General features: G+C 41.6%; 1 protein-coding gene and 1 non-coding gene across 2 annotated transcripts in view; both read left to right on the top strand.

The window, feature by feature from the left end:
* The window catches only part of PPTC7 (PTC7 protein phosphatase homolog), a 46597-nt gene that overhangs the window by 5994 nt on the left and 17519 nt on the right, over window positions 1–23084 (top strand). Inside the window, 1 exon segment of the mRNA XM_006099026.3 lies at window positions 21968–22147. Coding sequence (XP_006099088.1) covers window positions 21968–22147 — 180 coding nt within the window.
* On the top strand, window positions 2434–2541 carry LOC111827963. The gene has a single exon (XR_002831711.1). It is a non-coding gene; the product is annotated as a U6 spliceosomal RNA (small nuclear RNA).

Here is a 23084-nt window from a genome sequence, read left to right as displayed (position 1 = left end):
CCGAGATCTTTTTTCCATTGATTTTTTAAGAAAGAATGGGGGGAGAGAGAGAAACATCAATATGAGAGAGACACGTAGATTGGTTGCCTCCCACACACACCTGACGTGGGAGCCTGGGATCGAGCCTGCAACTGATGTAGGTGCCCTTGACCGGGAATCGAATCCGAGACTCTTCAATCCGGGGTCTGACACTCTAACCACTGAGCAAAACCAGCCAATGTTGTTGTTATATTTTTTCTTTCATTTAAATATATATATATTGATTTCAGAGAGGAAGGGAGAGGGGGAGAGATATAAACATCAATGACGAGAGAGAATCACTGATCGGCTGCCTCCTGCACACCCCACAATGGGGATCAAGCCGGCAAATTTGGGCATGTAACCTAACAGGGAATCATAGGTTGATGCTCAACCACTGAGCCATGCCGGCTGGGTTGCTGTTTTTTTTTTTTTTTTTTTAAATATATTTTATTGATTTTTTACAGAGGGGAAGGGAGAGGGATAGGGAGTTAGAAACATCAATGAGAGAGAAACATCGAACAGCTGCCTCTTGCACACCCCCTACTGGGGATGTGCCCGCAACCAAGGTACATGCCCTTGACTGGAATCAAACCTGGGACCCATCCGCAGCTGACGCTCTATCCACTGAGCCAAACCGGTTAGGGCTGTTATTTTTTTTTAAAACTCCTGCTCCCTTATATTTTTTTTCATTTTGCTGTGTAGATATATTGTACTTTTTTCATAGGTTCTTATAAGGCACATTATTTTTTTTTTTAATATATTTTATTGATTTTTTACAGAGAGGAAGGGAGAGAGATAGAGAGCTAGAAACATCGATGAGAGAGAAACATCGATCAGCTGCCTCCTGCACACCCCCCACTGGGGATGTGCCCGCAACCCAGGTACATGCCCTTGACCGGAATCGAACCCGGGACCCCTCAGTCCGCAGGCTGACGCTCTATCCACTGAGCCAAACCGGTTTTGGCAAGGCACATTATTTTTAAAGTCATTTCCTCATTTGTTATACTGTCAGAGCTACTTTTCCTTTGTTCACAATCTTTTTTCTTTTTTTTATTAAATCTTCATACAAGGATATGTTGTTGTTTTTTAATATATATTTTATTGATTTTTTACAGAGAGGAAGGGATAGGGATAGAGAGTTAGAAACATCAATCAGCTGCCTCCTGCACACCTCCTACTGGGCATGTGCCCGCAACCAAGGTACATGCCCTTGACCGGAATCGAACCTGGGACCTTTCAGTCCGCAGGCCGACGCTCTATCCACTGAGCCAAACCAGTTAGGGCACAAGGATATGTTTTTATTGGTTTTTAGAGAGAGAAGAGAGAGAGATATCAAGCCGACCAGGGATCAAACTGCAACCTTTTTGGTGGGTAGGACGACGTTCCAACCAACTCAGCCACCTAGCTAGGACCACAGTGGTTTGTTTGTTTTTAAAGACACCATGCTGTGAATGAGATTTATCCCCATGGCAAGTTTCTTTTCTTTAAAATTTTTTTTCAATTACAGTTTACATTTAATATTATTTTGTTTTTGTTTATAATCTTTAATCTAGAGATTCTCAAATTTAGTTTTAAATTTTCCTGAATTACAGCTTCTCTCTCAATTTGTTAATATCCTTAGAGAATTCTAGATGAGTCTTTTTTGTAGAGCAAGTTAGTTTTTAAAGCATGCCTTTTTATACTTTTCAGAAAATATATTTTTGTGAAAGGGTTAAAAGTTGTAGCAGGCCCTAACTGGTTTGGCTCAGTGGATAGAGCGTCAGCCTGCGGACTCAAGGGTCCCAGGTTCGATTGCAGTCAAGGGCATGTACCTTGGTTGTGGGCACTTCCCCAGTAGGGAGTGTGCAGCTGATCGATGTTTCTTCTCATTGATGTTTCTAACTCTCTATCCCTCTCCCTTCCTCTCTGTAAAAAATCAATAAAATATATATATTTTTAAAAAGTTGTAGCAGAAGGTAGGAAGCAGATGTTATCAGTGGTGGTGGGACCACGGTTGGTTTTGGTGGCAGGGAGAGGACATGGATGGGAGGAGGTTGATCCCTGAACTTTAGCACTGCTTTTTTGAAACTGGGCAATACATAACCTGAATGGTTGCAACAGTATCCAAATGGAGTTTGTACTCTTGTGTGACTCAAGAGGCACTATATCAGGTTAGAGTATTTGACCTACAACTGTGTCCTTTGAATAAACGCTTATGTCAGATTCAAGCTAAATATCAAATTCATTTTACTTAGGTCCCTGTGCTTTTTAGAGGGGCCTCACCTGGGGCTTTAGATTCAGAATTTTCAGGAAAGTAAGTTAAGAATATTTTCTTTTCAAATAAATTTGACATTTCAAACCAGAAATTCTAGCCAGTTGAAAAATGGTGTGCCTTGTGATTTTCCCTTTCAAAATCTCATTTTAAGAATTGGGGTGCTTGCTTCGGCAGCACATATATTAAAAGTGGAACGATACAGAGAAGATTAGCATGGCCCCTGCGCAAGGATGATACACATACACACACACACACACACACACACACACACACGAATTGGGGCCCTGGATTATTTTTCATGTAGTTAGTAATAAAACTTAGTATTCTATCTTGTTTGGGAATTGTTCGATATTTTAAAAATCTGATAGTTTTCTGTCTCCCCGAGATCCAGTTTTTTTCTATTACTAAACAATTCACAGAATTGCATTGTAAATCAAGACTTTTTGCAAAAGCTGACCCACTGCAGAGGATGTGGGGCTGTTAACACACACTCATTTAAATGTAAGTTGGCAAGTGGCATAGCTCTTGCAATTTCATTTAAAAATTTAAAAAAGAAAAGATACTAAATGTTTTAGAATAAGATCCCAAACAGGATTTTGGATGGATTGAGGTGGGAGTTGGGGAGCAATAGTAGCTTTTATTTATTTATTGTAATATATTTTTATTGATTTCAGAGAGGGAGAGGAGAGAAACATCAGTGATAGAGGGAATCATTGATTGGCTGCCTCCTGCACGCCCCCTACTGGGAATTGAGCCAGCAACCCGGGCATATGCCCTTGACTGGAATTGAATCCAGGATCTTTCACTCCACAGGCTGATGCTCTATCGACTGAGCCAAACCAGCTAGGGCAGTGGTTCTCAACCTTCTGGCCCTTTAAATACAGTTCCTCATGTTGTGACCCAACCATAAAATTATTTTTGTTGCTACTTCATAACTGTAATGTTGCTACTGTTATGAATCGTAATGTAAATATCTGATATGCAGGATGGTCTTAGGCGACCCCTGTGAAAGGGTCGTTCGACCGCCAAAGGGGTCTCGACCCACAGGTTGAGAACCGCTGAGCTTACTTAATCTTTTAAGTATGAAATAACTGCTATTCTTCCCATTCAATCTGTTCCCTCATCTATAAAGTTGACTCATCAATAAGGTCAGTACAGCTAGTATCATATCTGGGACTTGAACCTAAATTTCCTGCCTGCATGTTTAGTGTTTTTATTTTATTTTACTTTATTTTTGGGGGGGTACCGGGAGTGGGGTCCAAATGTTTAGTGTTTTTAAATAAGTGGTTTTGCTTTGTGTGTATAAAAGTATAAAAAAGTAACACATGTTCAGGAAAGCACAGTATAAAACATCTGTAATTCATAACTCAAGCTATAGGTGTGGTTTCCTCAGCCATTGTGTATATACAATTTTATGTATACACATTGTTAAATGAAGATTACACATTATGTGTTCTTCTCTATGATGTTATTTTATGTTGTGTAAATTTAGCTCTTGCAATTTCATTTAAAAATTTAAAAAAGAAAAGATACTAAATGTTTTAGAATAAGATCCCAAACAGGATTTTGGATGGATTGAGGTGGGAGTTGGGGAGCAATAGTAGCTTTTATTTATTTATCAGTATATTTCCACACTGATAAGCATAACTGCGTCATACTTCACTGCAGTATAATCCATAATTTATCTAACCAGTCATCTATTTTTAGATATTTAGATTATTTCCAGTTTTCTGTCACAAGTAACACTAGAATAAACATGTCTGCATCTGAATATTTACTTAGGATAAGTTCCTCAAAGAGGCGTTCCTGAGTGTCAATGGCTATGAACATTTGCAAGGCCTCTGATATAAATACTAGAATAGATCTCTCCAGAAAGATTATGCTAATTTATACCTTTCTAATTACTATGAAATTGCTCTCATCAATAAGCTTATTGTTGATCTTGAGTCTGTCATAGTTGACAATTTATAGTTTACTAGGTTCTTAATCAGTTGTTTTTGAGGTAAATAAGTTTGTTGCTGGTGAATAGTTCTAGAATTGATTGAATTGTTGGTATGAATCCCAAGGACTACAAAATGACTGCAAAAACTTTGCCAGAGACTACAAGTGACTTACTACAAAGAATGCTTTCTGTTGAAGGATCCAGTACTATTTTGACTCAGACCAATTCCAACACATTTGTGCACTGATTCTTTTTTTACTCATTAACAGTCTATTTTGAAAAGAAAGGGAAATTTTTTCTTTTTATACTACTATGATTGTACATTTTGATCTTTCAAGGGTGCCATCATCCAGCAAGTTTTTTACTTAATCAAGGATTAATTTGTGTTGTCATTTGAGATAGATGCAAATGGTTAGTGTGCTGAATGAAGCAAACAAGAAGTGCTGCTGTTTTCACATCAATGTTTGAATAAGAAAATAGATTTGAGCTATTTGCATAAGAGCTAGAAAACTGCTCGTGTCCTGAGGTTGACCACTAATTGTTAATATGGTCATTAGTGTTTCTATGAGATAAGAAAATCTAAACAGGGATGTCTTATGTGTGTGTTGTTTGAAAAAATCCACTTCTCTTGTTTCTTTAGCGGCAGCTTTGATCTTATCATTGATTTTCATGCTCATGTACTCTGAATTCACTGAAAAATCAATCAGCGGTCTTTGGATGACAAGGTTAGTTTGTTTTGTGAATACATTTTATACATACAAATTTATTTACAGGTAATTTGAATTTACTGAAGTCAATTAATACTGATCTATAACTTTTATCAAAATTTCAAATTGAAGAAAATGGTTGACCTGACTTTTTGTTACAGGCTTAAAGGAGAAAAGCTTTTCCATCTAAATCAGGTGGTTAAACAGGCCCCCTTTTCTTGGAGTGTGACTTAGAATCCCAGAATCTTAGATGTTAAAAAAAGGAACTCTTGAGAGAATTTGTCCTTCTGCCCCTTATTTCACAGATGAGAAAACTAAAGCTTAAAGAAGTGTTTTGGCCAGTCTTCAACAGCCAGTAAGTGTCAAAGAAAGCAGGTAGTGCTGTCATCTCCAGACTGTTTTTCAAGGTTCTTTCAATTAGACCTTCTTTTGACTGTGAGAGGAGCGTCTTGTAGCCAGCTTTGACCCAGAGCACAATACTTTGTTGAACTCTAGGATTAGATAATGAGTTCATTCTCTTTTGGGAGTTCTTCATAATAGTTGGTATACCAGAGTATTGGTATTCTAACTTTTCAGTACAGTCAACTGAATTCATTGTTTACTGGTTGTTTCCTGCTAGTCCCTGACAGGTGCTGTGGAGAAGACCAAGAACAAAACAGATTTCAGCCCTGAAGTTTCATAGGCTGGTGGGAAAGGCACATATACACAGGAATAGTATAAAAGAATACACACACATTAGATTTTTGTGAAAGCATGGAGTCAGGCCTTAGGAGATGGGTAAATTGAGGTAGTTGAGGAGGAGAATGGTAAGGCTGTCTGGTTTGAGGGATCAGCAACAGCACAGAAGAAGATTCCCCAAACTGTAGATGTTTATAGCAAGAGAGTAGTTTGAACTGGGTGGGGTGGGGATGGGAGGGCAGTTGAGAATTGATGTTAGAAAATATAGGTTGACCAAATTGTTGAGGGTCACAATCGTCATGTTAAGGAGTTGGGTGTTGTTTTGCTTTTTTGGTAGGAAGCTATAAACATTTATAGCTTTTATAAATGTTTTTTAAAAAACATTTATGCTTTTGTTGATTTGGATTTGGTTTGGCTGTTTTGAAAAGTCAGCAGGTTCAGATGGTACAGAATTCAAAAGGTATTCAAAATTAAAAAGGGTGCACAGTAAAGTTTTCCTGTCACCGTGACCTCCTAGCTGCAAAGTTCTTATCCCAAAAGAACCAATGTTATCAGTTTCTTGTGTACCTTCTAAAGAATGTTTTTATATATAAAAGTAAGTAAGTTTATATACATGGAAGTTATTTGACTAAAAGAGTATCATGGACATAGCAATCTTGTTTAAAAAAATGGTAGAGGGTGTAATAGGAGAACAGGAGGCAAGAGACCAATCAGGAAGCTACTGAAATAGTCTTTGCTATAAAGGGCTTTAACTAGGGCAGTGAAAAGTAGTTGGCCTGCAGACATAGAATCAGCAGGACCAAGAAAGGGTGAAAGAGAAAGAGGAATTGAAGTTGATTTTGAGATTCTGAATTTGATAGCTTCCTTAAGGTTTCTAGCCTTGAGGTGTATGTGGGTTGGACTGCCATTAATTGGATTAGGAAATGTAAGAGAAGGATCAAGTTTGGGAATAGAAAACAGGGAATTTTTGGTTCAAGAGGCTTTCAGAGACAGAATCACCTGGCTTGAAGAACATTTGTATCCAGTTGGCCTTTACTAAGTCCTGAATGTTCTAGCAGTGAGTCATTAGAATCTCCTCTGCAGTTTGGTTTTCATATTTTGCTAAAAGGCCTGGGCCCACTCTGAGCATGCTGACTCAGAAAGTGGGACTTGGGTTCCACAAGTAATCTCAATGTGCAGTAAGAATCGAAAACTGTTGTGCCAGTTACCAGGTTAGCACCCAAGGATGAGAAGATGGTTAGCAGTGTGAAAGAAACTCAGTCCTGAAGGGGGTTACAATATGGAGAGGGAGAAAGAAAAAAGTCATGATAGAGGTGCTATGATTAATAGTGACCTAAGAAAATGGTTAGGCCTGTTTATGTATTACTAGTTGTCATAAGATTTCCCATTTAAAATGAGAAATTTCTAAGTCTGAACCATGGCACATAGTAGGCAGCAGGCATTTAAGAGATATCTATCTACACTAATAAAAGAGAAACGTGGTAATTAGTGTACGACCGCTACCCTTCCCATTGGCTAATCAGCATATCCTTATGCAAATTAACTGTCAGCCAAGATGGCGGCCGGCAGCCAGGCAGCTGGAAGCGAACATGAGGCTTGCTTGCTCCAGGGACTGCAGACTCGAACGTCCCCGCCTAACTTGCCGGCCTCTCAGCTGCAACTCTAAGCAACTATGTACTATGTTGCAAATATAGAAGCTAAACAAAACCCCAGAAACTGGCTTTCAGTCAGCCCCGGACCGCAACATTGTATCCATGTTTTCAGCAGTGAGGCCTCAGAGCTAAAGCTGGCCCAGAATAAAAAAAAAAAAAAAAAAGGAGGGGTTGGGAGCTTTTAGTCACCTGCCAGCCGGAAAACAGCCCTCAGCCCCCTCAGCCAGCCTGGCCAGGCACCCCAGTGGGGACCCCCACCCTGATCCAGGACACTCTTCAGGGCAAACCAGCCGGCCCCTACCCGTGCACCAGGCCTCTATTCTATATAGTAAAAGGGTAATATGCCTCCCGGCACCGGGATCAGCGTGACAGGGGGCAGCGCCCAAACCCCCTGATCGCCCTGCAGCTCTTGTGTGACAGGGGAAGGCGCCCTGACCCCCTGATCAGCCCTGCTCTGTGCCTGATAGGGGGGAGCTCCCCAATCCCCTGATCGCCCTGCAGCTCTGTGTGTGACAGGGGGCGGGGCCACAACCTCCCTATCCGCCCTGCTCTGTTCCTGACAGGGGAAGGCGCCCCAACCCCCTGATCAGCCCTGCTCTGTGCCTGATAAGGGGGAGCTCCCCAATCCCCTGATTGCCCTGCGGCTCTGTGTTTGACAGGTGCAGCACACCAACCCCCTGATCGGCCCTGCTCTGTGTGTGACAGGTAGAGCCGTAACCTCTCCATCGGCCCTGGGCGGAGTGTGACAGTGGCGGCCTCAACCCCCTGATTGTGCCCTGCTCTGTGGGTAATAGAGGGTGGCGCCCCAACCCCCCTCCACGGACCTTGCTCTGTGTGTGACAGGGTAGAGCCATAACCTCCCCATTGGCCCTGCCCTGAGTGTGACAGGGTGCAGCGCCCCCAACCCCTTGATCCGCCCTGCTCTCTGTGTGACAGGGGGCGGTGCCCCAACTCCCCTATCGGCCCTACTCTGTGAGTGACGGGGGAGCTCCTCAACCCCCTGATCGGCCCTGCTCTGTGTGTGACAGGGGGGAGCTCCCCAACCCCCTGATCGGCCCTGCTCTGTGTGTGACAGGGTATGGAGCCTTAACCCCCCTGATGGGCCCTGCTCTGTGAGTGACAGGGGGCAGCGCCCCAACCCCCTGATTGGCCCTGCTCTGTGCGTGACAGGGGATGGCGCCACAACCTCCCCATCGACCCTGCCTTGAGTGTGACAGGGGGCGGTGCCCCAACCCCCCAATCGGCCCTACCCTGAGCTTGACTGAGGGTGGCATCGCAACCTCCTGATCTGCCCTGCTCTGTGCATGATGGGGCGGCGCCCCAACTCCCCAATCGGCCCTGCTCTGAGCCTGACCAGGGGCTGCACTTAGGGATTGGGCCTGCCCTCTGCCACCTGGGAGCAGGCCTAAGCCAGCAGGTCGTTATCTCCCGAGGGGTCCCAGACTGTGAGAGGGCACAGGCCGGGCTGGGGGACCCCCCTCCCCAGTGCACAAATTTTTGTGCACCGGGCCTCTAGTTCTTATATAGTAAAAGAGAAACATGTAAATTAACCATCCCTCCCCTACACTCACCAGCCAATCAGAGTGAGTATGCAAATTAACCTCATCGCCTCTGTGGAGACTGACAGAAGGTAGGAGGCAGCTCCCAGCATGGCCTGCTTGGCCGTCGCTGTGGTGACCGGGGAACAGGCGAGTGCAGCCCGCAGGCAGCACCCAGCATGGCCTGCTTGGCAGTCACTGCGGTGTGGAGCAGGCAGGCCCTGCAGAGAGCAGAGAACCACAAGGAGCGGGCCTAAGCCGTCAGTAGGACATCCCCTGAGGGCTCCCGGATTGAAGAGGGTGCAGGTCAGGCTGAGGGACACACACACCCCCATGCACGAATTTCGTGCACTGGGCCCCTAGTGTGTGTGTGTATGTGTGTGTGTGTGTGTGTGTGTGTGTGTGTATGTAAAGGCCTAAGCAACTGACCGTCCAACTGTCTGACTATCCAACCGTCTGACAGGTAGCTATGATGCACAGTGACCACCAGGGAGCAGATGTCCTGCTGCTGAGCTGTGGTGACTTGGCAGCTGCGGTTCTCAGGTGACGTACCTGGAACCAGAGAGGAGGGAGCCCAATTCTGGGGTGCATCATCCGAGAACCGCCCTCTCACAATCCAGGACCCCTCATGGAAGTTGGAGAGTTGATTTTTAAGTGTCGATCTATGAACCAGGACATCAGGGTTTGATTCCCGGTCAGGCCATATGCCCGGGCTTGATCCCCAGTATGGAGTGTGCGGGAGGCAACAAGTCAATGATTCTCTCACATCACTGATGTTTCTGTCTCTCTCTCTATCACCCTTCCTTTCTGAAATCAGTAAAAATATATTTAAAAAGCCCAACCGGCATGGCTCAGTAACTGAGCATCGGCCTATGAACCAGGCAGACAATTACGGTTTGATTCCTGGTCAGGGCACATGTGTGGATTGCAAGGCTCGATCCCTAGTGTGGGGCATGCAGGAGGCAGCCAATCAATGATTCTCTCTTATCATTGATGTTTCTATCTCTCCCTCTCCCTTTCTCTCTGAAATGAAAAAATATATATAAAAAAAATTTTTTTTAAAAGAAAATGTTATTGTTAAATGTTTAATGGAATATTGAATGGTGGTGGATGTGTGACTAGGAAAGATGAGTGGAGCACTCATCTTTTATACACTATCTGTGAGTGGGAATTATCTTTTGGTTGTGATCACAAACCAGTGCTTGTAAAGCTTGTAGCCTACAAATATGGGTCAAATACTTTTTTCTGATTGTTACAGGCTAGACTGCTCCAAATGCTGTTACTTGGACTTCTTAAAGACAGGCATAACTCATCCTATATAATAAAAGGCTAATATGCAAATCAACCGAACGGCGGAATGACCAGTTGCTATGACATGCACTGACCACCAGGGGGGCAGACACTCAATGCAGGAGCTGCCCCCAGGTGGTCAGTGCACTCCCACAGGGGGAGCACTGCTCAGCCAGAAACCGGGCTCATGGCTGGCGAGCACAGCGGTGGTGGCAGGAGCCTCTCCTGCCTCCGCGGCAGCACTAAGGATGTCTGACTGACGGCTTAGGCCTGCTCCCCGTGGGTTCCCCGAGGTCTCCTGGACTGCAAGAGGGCACAGGCTGGGCTGAGGGGACCCCACCCCCGAGTGCATGAATTTTGTGCACCAGGCCTCTAGTTTATTACATATTAGCTGCCAGCTGAGCACTGTGGCAGGCTCTTTTAACACATTATTCAGTTCCTCACACCAACCTTGCATTGCCCATGATATTATTCTCATTCATGGGTGAAAATACTGAGGGTTAGAGAGCTGCCCAAGGACACCTAGTCCTGGAGCTAGAATTTGAACCCAGATCTGACTCTTGCCAATAAGATGTTGAGACCTGGGTTTTTATCTTCTTGAAGGAAAGATTTCAATCAAGAGACGAAGTGCAGCAAAGCAAGAGAGAATTTATTGGCCACAGCAAAAACACATTTAGAACAGTGAAACAAGGAAGGGCATAGAAGAAGCAACAGAAAAGCCTAGCCTGGGCTGCTTTGGCTCAATGGGAAGTCAGGGAAAAGGGGGCCTTGGAGGTTCGGGGGGTTAGCCTGGGATGAACTGCTACTGCCCACTGCTCCCCTGGTTGCAAGTCTGGTGGGGTTCCTTAGAGTGTAGGGGATATGTGCCTGTGGGGGAAGGAGAGAGGGAAGGGAATGGTATGGGCGTGCTCCCCTGGGACAGAGCTCAAGCTGGGTCCCTTATATTGAGGCTATTTATTGCAGGTGGGAATCTTAGGGGAGGTCTCAGGGGAGGGTCTCAATGGAATATTCATCAGCTTTCCAGGTGAGCTCTCTCAGGGTCTCTGTCTCCACCGATTGGTCAATGCTGGGGCGGGGGGTCCTGAGTCAGTGCAGCTAGTCCTAAGGTAGCCATTTGTCTGGTTTTGCTGTTTTTTGGGACCCGGAGCTGAAGTACAGCTGAGGTCTAGATGTTATATTTAGGGAGGAAAATGTGTGTGTGTGTGTGGGGGGGGGGGGGTGTTGAATCTCATGAGGTTACCTCTTGTTTTTCCAGTTTTGCCCCTTGCTAGGTATCCAGGGCTTTCTGCCCTGGTGACCTTCTGCATCTGATTCATTGTCCTTGCCCTGCTCAGGTTTAACTACCTATAACAACTCCAAAACTGTCTGCTGTGCTTTTGCCCAATCTCTGTACACTACCTTTCAAGTCAAAAATGACCATTTTAAACTTTGTTTTACTGAGATGATTTTTGCTGAGTTTGAATACTACTTAGTTATTAGCTGTTCTTAGGCTAATAATTGAGCAAAGCCCCATAATTAAAGCAATGATGGCCTCATTGAGTTTTTTTTTTATATATATATATTTTATTAATTTCTTTTTTACAGAGAGGAAGGGAGAGGGATAGAGAGTTAGAAACATCGATGAGAGAGAAACATCGATCAGTTGCCTCCTGCACACCTCCTCCTGGGGATGTGCCTGCAACCAAGGTACATGCCCTTGACCGGAATCAAACCTGGGACTCTTCAGTCCGCAGGCCGATGCTCTATCCACTGAGCCAAGCCAGTTAGGGCTCATTGAGTCTTGTTGAACTAATCTGTGGGCCACAAGGACTTTGGTTGCCTTAAGCCAGCCCTTTCCTTCTGGGGACCTCCTAAAAGCCTTAACTCCTGCATGCATTGTTTGAGCTGATTGCTAGTGAGAAGTTCCTGGCCATCTATATATATATAAAAGCTCAGCGACCATCACGGTGGAACGACCAGAATGACTGGTCGCTATGACGTGCACTGACCACCAGGGGGAGATGCTCAATGCAGGAGTTGCTCCCTGGTGGTCAGTAGACTCCCACAGCAGGAGCGCCGCTCAGCCAGAAGCTGGGCTCATGGCTGGCGAGTGCAGCGACAGTGGTGGGAGCTTCTCCTGCCTCCGTGGCAGCACTAAGGAGTGGCGAGCCAAGCGGTAAGGAGCGAGCAGGCAGGTGGTTAATTGGAGGGGTTCTGGATTGCTAGAGGGTGCCAGCCAGGCTGAGGGACACCCCCCCCCCCATGCGCGAATTTCATGCATTGGGCCCCTAGTGGTGTAATAAGCATTTACTTGGAGGGCAGGTTTCTTTGCTCTTAAAGCTCTAACCTCACCTTTATTACTTGATTTGTACTGTATCCATATTAGTCACAATCATAGGTAACTGCCAGAAATGCCTGTCTCTTCAACCTCCTCCCCCAAACTCAAGTTTTTATAACTTGAATATTTTTCTGATTCTTTCAGCTAGTTGTAATCTGATCTTCCTTGCTTTTGTTTTTATTGATATATATGTACTTTGGTTTATTATAGCCATTTATCTTGAACCTCTCCAAATCCTCTTTCTCTACCACAATCACCAGCACTTGATTTTAAGTTCCTGTGGGCAGGAAATCTTTTATTATATGTAAATTTCTTAGCTGCCTTTTGCCACATGTCTTGCACATAGAAAGTGTTCAATAAAATATGTTGAATAACTTTAATATTGAATTTAAGTGTATAATGTAGTTCCAACTGGATTTATAGTTTTTGTCATCCCTTCCATGAAGGTAACATGTACTCATTACTAAAAAAATGGGAGTGTGGAAAATAAAAAGATGGAGAAAAAATTACTTGTCCTTCCCTGGCTGGTGTTGCTCAGTGGTTGGAGCATCATCTGTACACTAAAAGGCCGTGGGTTCAGTTCCTGGTCAGGGTACAAGCCCAGGTTGTGGGTTTGATTCGGGTGCATACGGGAGGCAACCAGTTAATGTTTCTCTCTCCCTTTCCCTCCTCTCTCTCTAAAATCAATTAAAAAATATCCATGGGTAAGGATTTTAAAAATTTACTTGTCCTACCACTCAAAGACCATTACTTAATTAAACAACATATGGGGGAACATAAGTAGTGTTTAGAAAGTAAGTGTTCACTAGGCTGGCTTATTCAAAGGAATTATGTTCTCATTAAAAAAAGAAAAAAGCCCTAACAGGTTTGGCTCAGTGGATAGAGCGTCGGCCTGCGGACTGAAGAGTCCCAGGTTCGATTCCGGTCAAGGGCATGTACCTTGGTTGTGGGCACATACCCAGTGGGAGGTGTGCAGGAGGCAGCTGATTGATGTTTCTGACTCACTATCTCTCTCCCTTCTTCTCTGTAAAAAATCAATAAAATATATTAAAAGAAAAAGAAAAAAAAGCCCAGCCAGAATAGTTCATTGGTTGAGTATTGATCTATGAATCAGGAAGTCACAGTTTGATTCCCAGTTGCGGGCTCGATCCCCAGTTGGGGTTGTGTAGGAGGCAGCCAATCAATGACTCTCATCATTGATGTTTCTATCTCTCTCTCCCTCTCCCTTCCTCTCTTAAATAAATAAAAATATATTTTAAAAAATAAAAAAAAAAAGAGGGCCAGTGTAGCTCAATTGGGTTGGTGTTGTCCCGTGCACCAAAAAGGTCACAGGTTCGATTTCCGGTCAGGGCACATGCCCAGGTTGGTGGCTCCATCCCAAGTAGGGGGTATGCAGGAGACTGCCAATCGATGTTTTGCTCTCATATCAATGTTTCCTTCTCTCCCTCTCCCTTCCTCTCTCTCTAAAAAAAGTTCAATTAAAAAAAATTTTTTTTAAAGGCATTTTTGCCCTAGCCAGTTTGGCTTTGGATAGAGTGTAGGCCTACGGACCAAAGGGTCCAGAGTTTGATTTCTGTCAAGGGCACATACCTTGGTTGCAGGCTCCTCCCCAGCCAGGGCCTGGTCAGGGCTCATGCAGGAGGCAACCAGTCAGTGTGTTTCTCTCACATCGATGTTTCTCTCTGTCTTTCCCTCTCTCTTCCACTCTCTCTAAAAACCAATGGAAAAATATCCTGAAGTGAGGATTAAAAATAAAATTTAAAAAAAAAAGGCATTTTTGAGCTGGGCTACATGTGACTCCTTTCTTTCTTGCTTGCTTTTTTTTATTTTTTTTTTTATTTTTTTTTTTTATTTTTAAATACTAGGTTAACCTTTAAGACCAGAATTCAACAGGAGAAAATTTTCTCTTAGCCTAAAGGGCCAATACAAATAGGCACCCATCAGATAGCTGGACTTAATTATTGTTACTTTCTTATTTAAATGTTAAGTTATTAGTGTTATATTACATTTCCTAATATCTAGAAACTAACCAGCCTCAGCATTAATAGAAGCCCTTAATTCTGTATCACACTCCGGGCCCTTCCTCTACTAGCTTACCATAAGTGTGGCTCCCAGATGATTTGTCTGTTGCTTCCTCCTGTCCTAAAAACATTGCTATCAGCATTTAGCATTTCAGGAAGGTACTGTTGCAGTTCAAAGGAGTGAAGTGACCTATTCTGTGACTTCACCTTCAACTCTGCAGTTTGTGTGGTAGGGAGGCAGTGATTCATACCCCAGTCTGTGAGATGCCCAAGGTCCCCAAGCCACAGTTGAGCCAAAACACATTATTCCATGTTAAGTATTTGGTATTTAAACAGAAGAGCTAAAGTTAGAGGAAGAACATTTTTATTTTTAAAAGGTTGACTTTGAGTTTCTTTGCCTTCACAGTATCATTTCTTAATCTTCTTTACAGCATTTTCACTGGAAATAACTATCTCTAGTTAATGAAGTATTCTGGACAGTAGGTATGACTGTGTATATATGCATATTCATTTTAACTTGATTAATTAAGTAATTTCATGCTTACAAAGCTAGAAAGGACTATTTTGTTTGGAATTCTAAAACATAAAATGAACTGTTTATATTTTTGAGCTTTGTTAACTCTCCTAGATAGTTCCCTCTTTTTTTTTTTTTTTTTTTGCAGAATTTTAGTTTTGCTTATAAGTTCCATTTATCATAGGGTTGAACCTTCCTTTCCATCCTTTCAGCTTCATTGCTTCAGCTTTTGACTTAACTGTTCTGCTTAGAGGTCTTGAGTTCTTGAGGTAGGATTGGTTTCTGGAGAATGAGAAATGCAGATTTCGTTGTTATTAATGCAGAGTATTGTTATTAATGCTTTGGGGAAACTTGTTGCAAAAGGAATATATCACTTGCATCATCTTCTATAATAATAAAAGCATAATATGCTAATTAGACTGGACGTCCTTCCGGACGAAGCCGGGACTGCAAGGGAAGCCCAGGTCCCAGGTGCCTGCTGGCGGCCAGAAAGAAGCCCGGGTCCTGGGTGCCAGAGGGAAGCTGGTGCCGGCAGCCAGGGAAAGAAGGCCTACTCTTGGATGAATTTCGTGCAACGGGCCTCTAGTAATTTATATAATTTCACTTCTAGAGAACTGAAAAGACTGTTAGTCAAAGTAAATTGTACTTTTGTGAATAGCTCAATTGTTACATATATTTTTTCAATAATCCTGCTTTTTTGTTCCCTTTGGGATAATTATTTGCAGATACATTTCACAGTTCTGAATCACAGGAGAGTGTTCTTAATGCCCAAATAGTTGAGGCTTCAGAAATGTTGATACAAATGTGATCTGTTACATTGGATAGAAATTGAATTTGTACTCTGATCTCATTTTTCTCTAGAGCAGTGGTTCTCAACCTTCCTAATGCCGCGACCCTTTAATACAGTTCCTCCTCATGTTGTGGTGCCCCCCAATTTCATTGTTACAAATTGAACATAATTAAAGCATAGTGATTAATCACAAAAACAATATGTAATTATATATGTGTTTTCTGATGGTCTTAGGTGACCCCTGTGAAAGGGTTGTTTGACCCCCAAAGGGGTCGTGACCCACAGGTTGAGAACCGCTGCTCTAGAGGCTTCGAGTTTGTGATGCCTCTAGACCAGTGGTTTTCAACCTTCTGGCCCTTTAAATACAGTTCCTCATGTTGTGACCCAACCATAAAATTATTTTCGTTGCTACTTCATAACTGTAATGTTGCTACTGTTATGAATCGTAATGTAAATATCTGATATGCAGGATGTGAAAGGGTTGTTCGACCGCCAAAGCGGTCGTGACCCACAGGTTGAGAACTGCTGCTCTAGACAAATAAGGTTGACTTGGAGAACTCTAGATTATAGATTGAAGAACCTCAGCATCTGAAAAGAAGCTGGCTGTAGCACTGCAATAAATACTGTCTAACCAGCTTCCTCATTAGATGAACAGTTGCTGCAGAAAGTGTAAAACCAGATCCTTAACCCTCTGAGTACAGAGGGTCTCATGCTACTTTTATAATTTAACTCTTGTGATCCAACCAGGTTCTTACTCAGTTTCTCCTCTGGAGTTTCAATTCACTATCAAGTACCCATCCTAGTAGATAGATGTTTCACTGATGGAAAAACAATCCTGTAGAACCATCTTGCTTCATTAGGGGATGAGGATCCTGTAAGATGCCTCAAGACAATCAAAGATGCAAGGAATAAAGCTATTACCTTAGGATAACACTTAATATTTGAAATTATGCCAGAGCCAAATTCTTCACTGATGCTTATACTAAAGTTGAAATTGACTATTTATTCTTTGGGCATCACTTTTTTTCTGGAAAATGTTGGCTTTGTAACTAATTTCATGCCAATCTGAAGATCAGTGTAGTTGGAAAGGTTTTAGAAGAATGGCAACCTCATGGTGATAGCTGATAGGGTCCTGGAGAGACTCAGGCAGATGTTGGCTTCATTCAGTCTTTTAAGGAGAGCCTTTTGTAACTACACAGGTCACCATATATGCAATTGGAAAGATAGGATTAGTATTTTCATGCAATATTTTATTTATTTTTATTAAATCTTTATTGTTGAAAGTATTACATATGTCTGCTTTCTTCCCCCATTGACCCCCTCCAGCCCGCCCCCAGTAACTATAATCTTTAAAAATATATTTTTACTAGATGCCCAGTGCACGAATTTGTTCATGGTTGGGGTCTGGCTGGTCCGCCCTGATTGGGGTGAGGGGGGGCTTATCGGGGGCAGGGCCGGCCCCACCCCCTGGTCGAACTCTCCATTGAGGGGACAATTTACATATTAGCCTTTTATTATATAGGATTGATTTCAGAGAGGAAGGGGGAGAGAGAGAGAGAGAAACATCAATGATGAGAGAGAATCATTGGTTGGCTGCCTCCTGTGCCACCCCAACTGGGAATTGAGCCCACAACCCAGGCATGGGCCCTGACTGGGAATTAAACCATGACCTCCTGGTTCATAGGTTGATGCTCAACCACTGAGCCACTAGGGTCGGGCTGTGACTATAATTTTTAAAATATACATATATCTTTATTGACTTCAAAGAGGAAAAGAGAGTGAGAAACATCAGTGATGAGATAGAATTGTTTGGCTGCCTCCTGCCACTGGGGATTGAGCCCGTAACCCGGACGTGGGAATTGAACCGTGACCTCCTGATTCATAGGTTGATACTTAACCACTAAGCCACAATGGTCGGGCTGTAACTATAATTTTAAAATAATTTTTTAAAATGTTCTTCTTACAAAAAGATACATTCAAGTGATATATACATTTAAGTGAGATACACCAGAATTATTTGTTCTCCTCTCTTAACTCTTCACTTTAGAAAAACAGTCCATGGAAAACATAAAATATTATATAAAAATCATAAATATTTTCTAGTTGATTATTTCCCACTTCATAAAACTGCCATTTCTACATAAATGGTACAACTAAAGGAATCTTCTGTGCCCTTTAGTCTTCTCAGCCTTTTGCTCAGCCATTTCAGATATGTAACCATTATCTTAATCTAATAATGGTTTTAATTGGATTTTGGGTCAAAGGAAACACTTAAGCTCGACTGTGTGCTGACAGACTGTTATTAATGGAGACATAAGATGATTACAGTGAATTAAAGGAAATAGCTTCTATATTCAGTGCAAACTCTTTATCTTGGCATTCAAAGCCTTTCTAATGAACTCAGCCCACCTTTTCACCTCTAAACAAATTATATCATTCTGACAAACTGGATTACTTGGCCTTAATCAGTTATCATATCTGTGATTGTAATTTGATGTCTAGAGTAAGAATTCAGTTCACAAATGAGCTGTTGGGCCAGGAATTCTCATTCCTAAGATAAGATCTCCTTGAATTAACTCCTTGAATTTATTACCCTCTCTACTCTCCCCGAACAGCTCATCTGCCCCTCTGGTGTCAGTTCCGGATCTTTGTCAAATATTGGGCTCAGATTGCCTTCCCAGCAGCAGGCACATAGTTCCTGATTTCATACAGAACATTTTCTCAAAAAAAAAAAAAAATGCTCCACTGACACCTGAAACTAAGCACACCAGAGACAGAATTCAAAATCTGAAGACATTCCCAACCCCTTCCCAACTGGCAAATCAGTACTCAGATTCAGAAACCTACTGATAAAAAAAAACCTATTGATAATAGAGCATAGGTATCTTTTGTATTTATTCCTTTGTATTTCCAGTGATTGTCTATTCTACTTTTCTCAATACCTGGAACCTAAAATTTTGCAGCTGACTCCTGACCTCTGACCTCTCCCAGCCCATTTTCTCCACTGTTATCAGGATTATTTTCTAAAATATATAGATTGGATTATATCACTGTATCCCAAACCTTGTCGGCTTATTATTTATAGCAGTGCTATACATATACTGTGGAAATAAACTGTAACTACATATATGATCCATGGGGGGAAAAAAATCCTCACCCGAGGATATTTTTTCCATGGATTTCCAGTAGAAATATACTGTAACTACATATATGATCTTAAATGTTCTAGTAGCCACATTTTTAAAAAGTAAAATTAAATATCATTCATTTCAATTTATTTAACCCAATATATGTAAAGTATTTCATCATGTTCAGTAAAAAATTATTACTAAGACATTTTATTTATTTATTTATTTTGGTATTATGTTTTTGGAATCCAGAGTGTATTTTACATTTAATAGCACATCTCAATCCAAACTACCCACATTTCAAACTCAATAGCCACGTGTGGCTAGTGGTTCCCGTGTTGGACAGCATAGGTCAATAGCATAAAGCTTAATGTTCTTCATCTGCAATTTGGGGCCACAATTTCACTTACTGCTCTCCATATTTCAGCTTTTCCCCACTCACCCAGGCACCAGCTATACCTAATTGTCTGCCATACTTTTTCTTTTATTATCCTTCCCTGTCTGTGGAAGGCTCTCTCTCTTTTTTTTAATCCTCACCCGAGGATATTTTTCCATGGATTTTTTTTTTTTCCTGAGAGAGTGGAAGGGAGGGAGAAGAGAGAAGGGGAGAGAGAGAGAGAGAGAGAGAGAGAGAGAGAGAGAGAGAGAGAGAAAGAGAAAGAAACATTAACACGAGAGACACATTGATTGGTTGCCTTCTGCACTCACCCTGACCAGGGCCGGGAATCGAAGCACAACCAAGGTTACTTGCCCTTGACTAGGGAATCAAACCTGAGACTCTTCTGTCCACGGGCTAACACTCTAACCATTGAGCAACCGGCCAAGGCAGCAATCTTCTCTTTTAACATTTGTTTTCTTTACCTCTAAATGAAATTTCCCTTTATATCTGGATTGATTCCACTGTTTAAAAGGTGTCCTCTCTCCAGAGACATTGAAGCATGCAACAGATGGATGAATTTCAGAGGGAAGGGGGTGGGAGGCAGGAAGAGATTAACCAAAGAATGTATATGCACATATGCATAACCCATGGACAGACAATAGTGCAGTAACAGTAAAGGCCTTGGGAGGGGGCAGGAGGGGAGGGGGTAATGGGTGGGGGGAGGTAGTACATCTGTAATATTTTCAATAATAAAGATAAATTTAAAAATAAAACAAAATAAAATTAAAAAATAATAATAAAAATAAAAGGTGTCCTCTCTTTTTGTGGATTGAAGCTTTTGCTAATGTAAAAGAGGAAATATTCATTTCTTTATAGAAATAATTGCCTAGTATGAATTAGGTTTCAGATGTACATGTGAAAGATTATTCTGGTTTTAGCCTGATTCTAATCCCAGCTATGGTTCTTCATATTATATAAATTGTTCTTTGTAAGTAAATTATATATGTATGCTAAGGCTTCCCTCCTTCCACCCCCCCCCCCATAGCTTTATTGAAAAGTTTATATGGTTTTTTAATCTCTTTTTCCCCTAAAGAGATTTAGCCAATGGAATTTTGCCTGAGTTCTTTTTCCCATATAAAAGCAAACAGGTGCCTGAAAGGTTGCACTCTATTCTGGGAGAAATCTGATTAATGTTGAAGGACTGTGTCAGGTCAGACTCTGTAACCTGCTCACAGATTATTTAGTGAGTGCCAGGATCAGCTCTCAACATTATCTCAGGTTTTAATGGTTTTCTTGTGAAGGGCACTTGTAGATGAAACCAGTTTGTATATAAAGTTAGTTGTGGCTCTTAGATCAGAAACTGGTTAAGAAGAAATTCTTTCCTGGAGCAGGCAGTAGTTTGAAAGAATGAATGATTCATCAAATGGAGTTGCAAGAATTATAATTGCATTCTTGCTTTAACACAAATTGTTGCATTTGAACCCATGGTGAAATCTTACCCCTACTGATAAAAGAATTCCTCAAAAGAAGTATCTTTTAAGTAAACTAGCCTAAATTCTCTTGGGGAAGGAAATGGGGAACATCTGCAATAGTGTCAACAATAAAAACTTTAAATAAAAAAGAAAAATTTATCTTAAGAATTTCTAGGTATCCTTCCAACTGCTTGAAAAACACAGAAAAAAAGTGGTACTTCTTTATGGTAGGGTAGACCTGTCATCCTCCATGCTTCTCTTTCCCCCACCCCCGCTGCCCCCACCTCACTCCCCATCCAGTTCACCTGTAAGTCCTTTTGTTTCACCAGATCCCAAATCCCTGCATTCTAGCTGCACTGCCACCATTTCATAACGGAGTTGCTGAGACTCCTGACTCATCCCTTCTTTCCGCTGTTGCTCTCCACAGCAGGCAGAAGGATATTTTTTTCTTACTATCCTTATTACTATTGAGACTTTTTTATTATACATTAATTAAAAATAAAACACAGATGCTATTGATTTTAATAATGTATTCTCTTTAACACATTATATCCCAAATATTATTTCAACATGTAATCAATATAGAAGTTAATGAGATAGTTGACCCTCTTTTTTCATATCAAGTTTTCAAACTCCAGTGTGCATTTTATACTTAGAGTACATCTCAGTTTGGATCAGCCCCATTTCAAGGCTCACTGGCAACATGTGGTAGTGGCTGTTTTATTGGAAAGCTCAGCCCTGGACAGGATAGTGGTTTTCTCTTAGGGAGGAGGAAAGGGAATGGGATATATTCTTAAATTTGTTCTTTATTTTACAGTTATTGACTAATTTTTGAAGTTAAAAGATTGCAGCTTTTGGTATTCTTAATGATTGCCAGCTGTGGATCAGTTGCATTGTCATTAGCATCAGAACTTTTTTTTTTAATCACTTTATGTTCTTATAAAATACAACAAAAATTAATAGCACAAATTTCTTCTATACAATAATAATCCTGCTGAAATTGTACTCTTGGCTGGTAGGCAGTGCTACTCTGTGGTAGCTCGCATGTTTATTCATAAATATATGAAAGATCAAATTCTAAGTTAGAGAATATGACTTAGAAGTATTGGAGTATAATATATCAAACTTGAGCACTTTTTATTCTGAATTTCAGGGTAAATATGTTTACTGGTATGTAGTAAAATGAACTGTCAGGAGGAGATGGGTAGGAATCCCTGAAAAGTTGGTAAGAACATCCTTTAAATGTAATTTTTTTTTTTTTTAGGGGTTGCAGATGGTGTAGGAGGATGGAGAGACTATGGAGTTGATCCGTCTCAGTTCTCAGGGACTTTAATGCGGACATGTGAACGGTTAGTAAAAGAAGGACGGTTTGTCCCGAGTAATCCCATTGGAATCCTCACCACAAGCTACTGTGAGTTGCTGCAAAATAAAGTACCTTTACTTGGTAAGTCGATGTCCTATGTGTTTTCCTCTCTAAAGATGCCCAGGAAATGGTTAATAGTAAAACCAAGAAATTAATCAGCCTACCTTTAAGCAGCGTTTGATAAAGAAGCTATTAAAGACTTACTATTTACTTACAAAATACTATTGCTTGGAGAGAATGTAAATAGGTACAACCACTTTGGAAAACAATTTGGAATTGTAGAATACAGTTAAACATGAACAGATAGTATGCTCCAGCAGTTCCACTTCTAGGTCTATACCCTAGACTAGAGAAACTCTTACACATCCATTTATCAAAGAGTAGGTACAAGAATGTTTATAGTAGCATTATTTATAATAGCAGAAAATTGGGAACAACCTAGAAGTCCATTTATAGTAGAAAAACACACTTAGAAAAGGAATGATTTAAAGCTGCATGCAATACTCAGGAACAGCCCTGGCCAGTGTGGCTCAGTTGGTTGAGTGTTGTCCGATGCACCAAAAGGTTGCTGGTTCGATTCTTGGTTGGGGAGCATGCAGAAGGCAGCCATATTTCTCTCAATGTTTCTCTCTCCCTTCCCCTTCTCTAAAGTCAATAAAAACATATTTTTAAAAAGTAAAAATTGTTTAGGGATTCTAAAATATGATAAAAGAAGAAAGAAAAGCAAGTGATTATATAATTCAGAATAGGGGTTCTTTCCAAGGGAGGAAGAAAGGAGTGAGGTCTGGCATGAAAAATTCAGTTGATTACCTGTGGGGAGTTCAGGTTGCAGATAGATACACCAGACTAATAGCAGTTAGCTGAAATACCATGGCACAAAATAGATTCCTGTTAATCTTGTTATTAGAAAATGTCCAAATACCTAGTGCTCATTTGGTATACTAATGAAGCAGCCTTTGGCCAAGCTTCTACATTTATTTGTTAAATGGTTTCCTGGAAACTTAACCAATAACTGTCC

This window comes from Myotis lucifugus, unplaced genomic scaffold, assembly GCF_000147115.1.
Source record: "Myotis lucifugus unplaced genomic scaffold, Myoluc2.0 scaffold_256, whole genome shotgun sequence".
Classification (NCBI taxonomy): domain Eukaryota; kingdom Metazoa; phylum Chordata; class Mammalia; order Chiroptera; family Vespertilionidae; genus Myotis; species Myotis lucifugus.
Note: the sequence above shows the minus strand (reverse complement) of the source record. Positions and strands in the feature narration are given on the sequence as shown.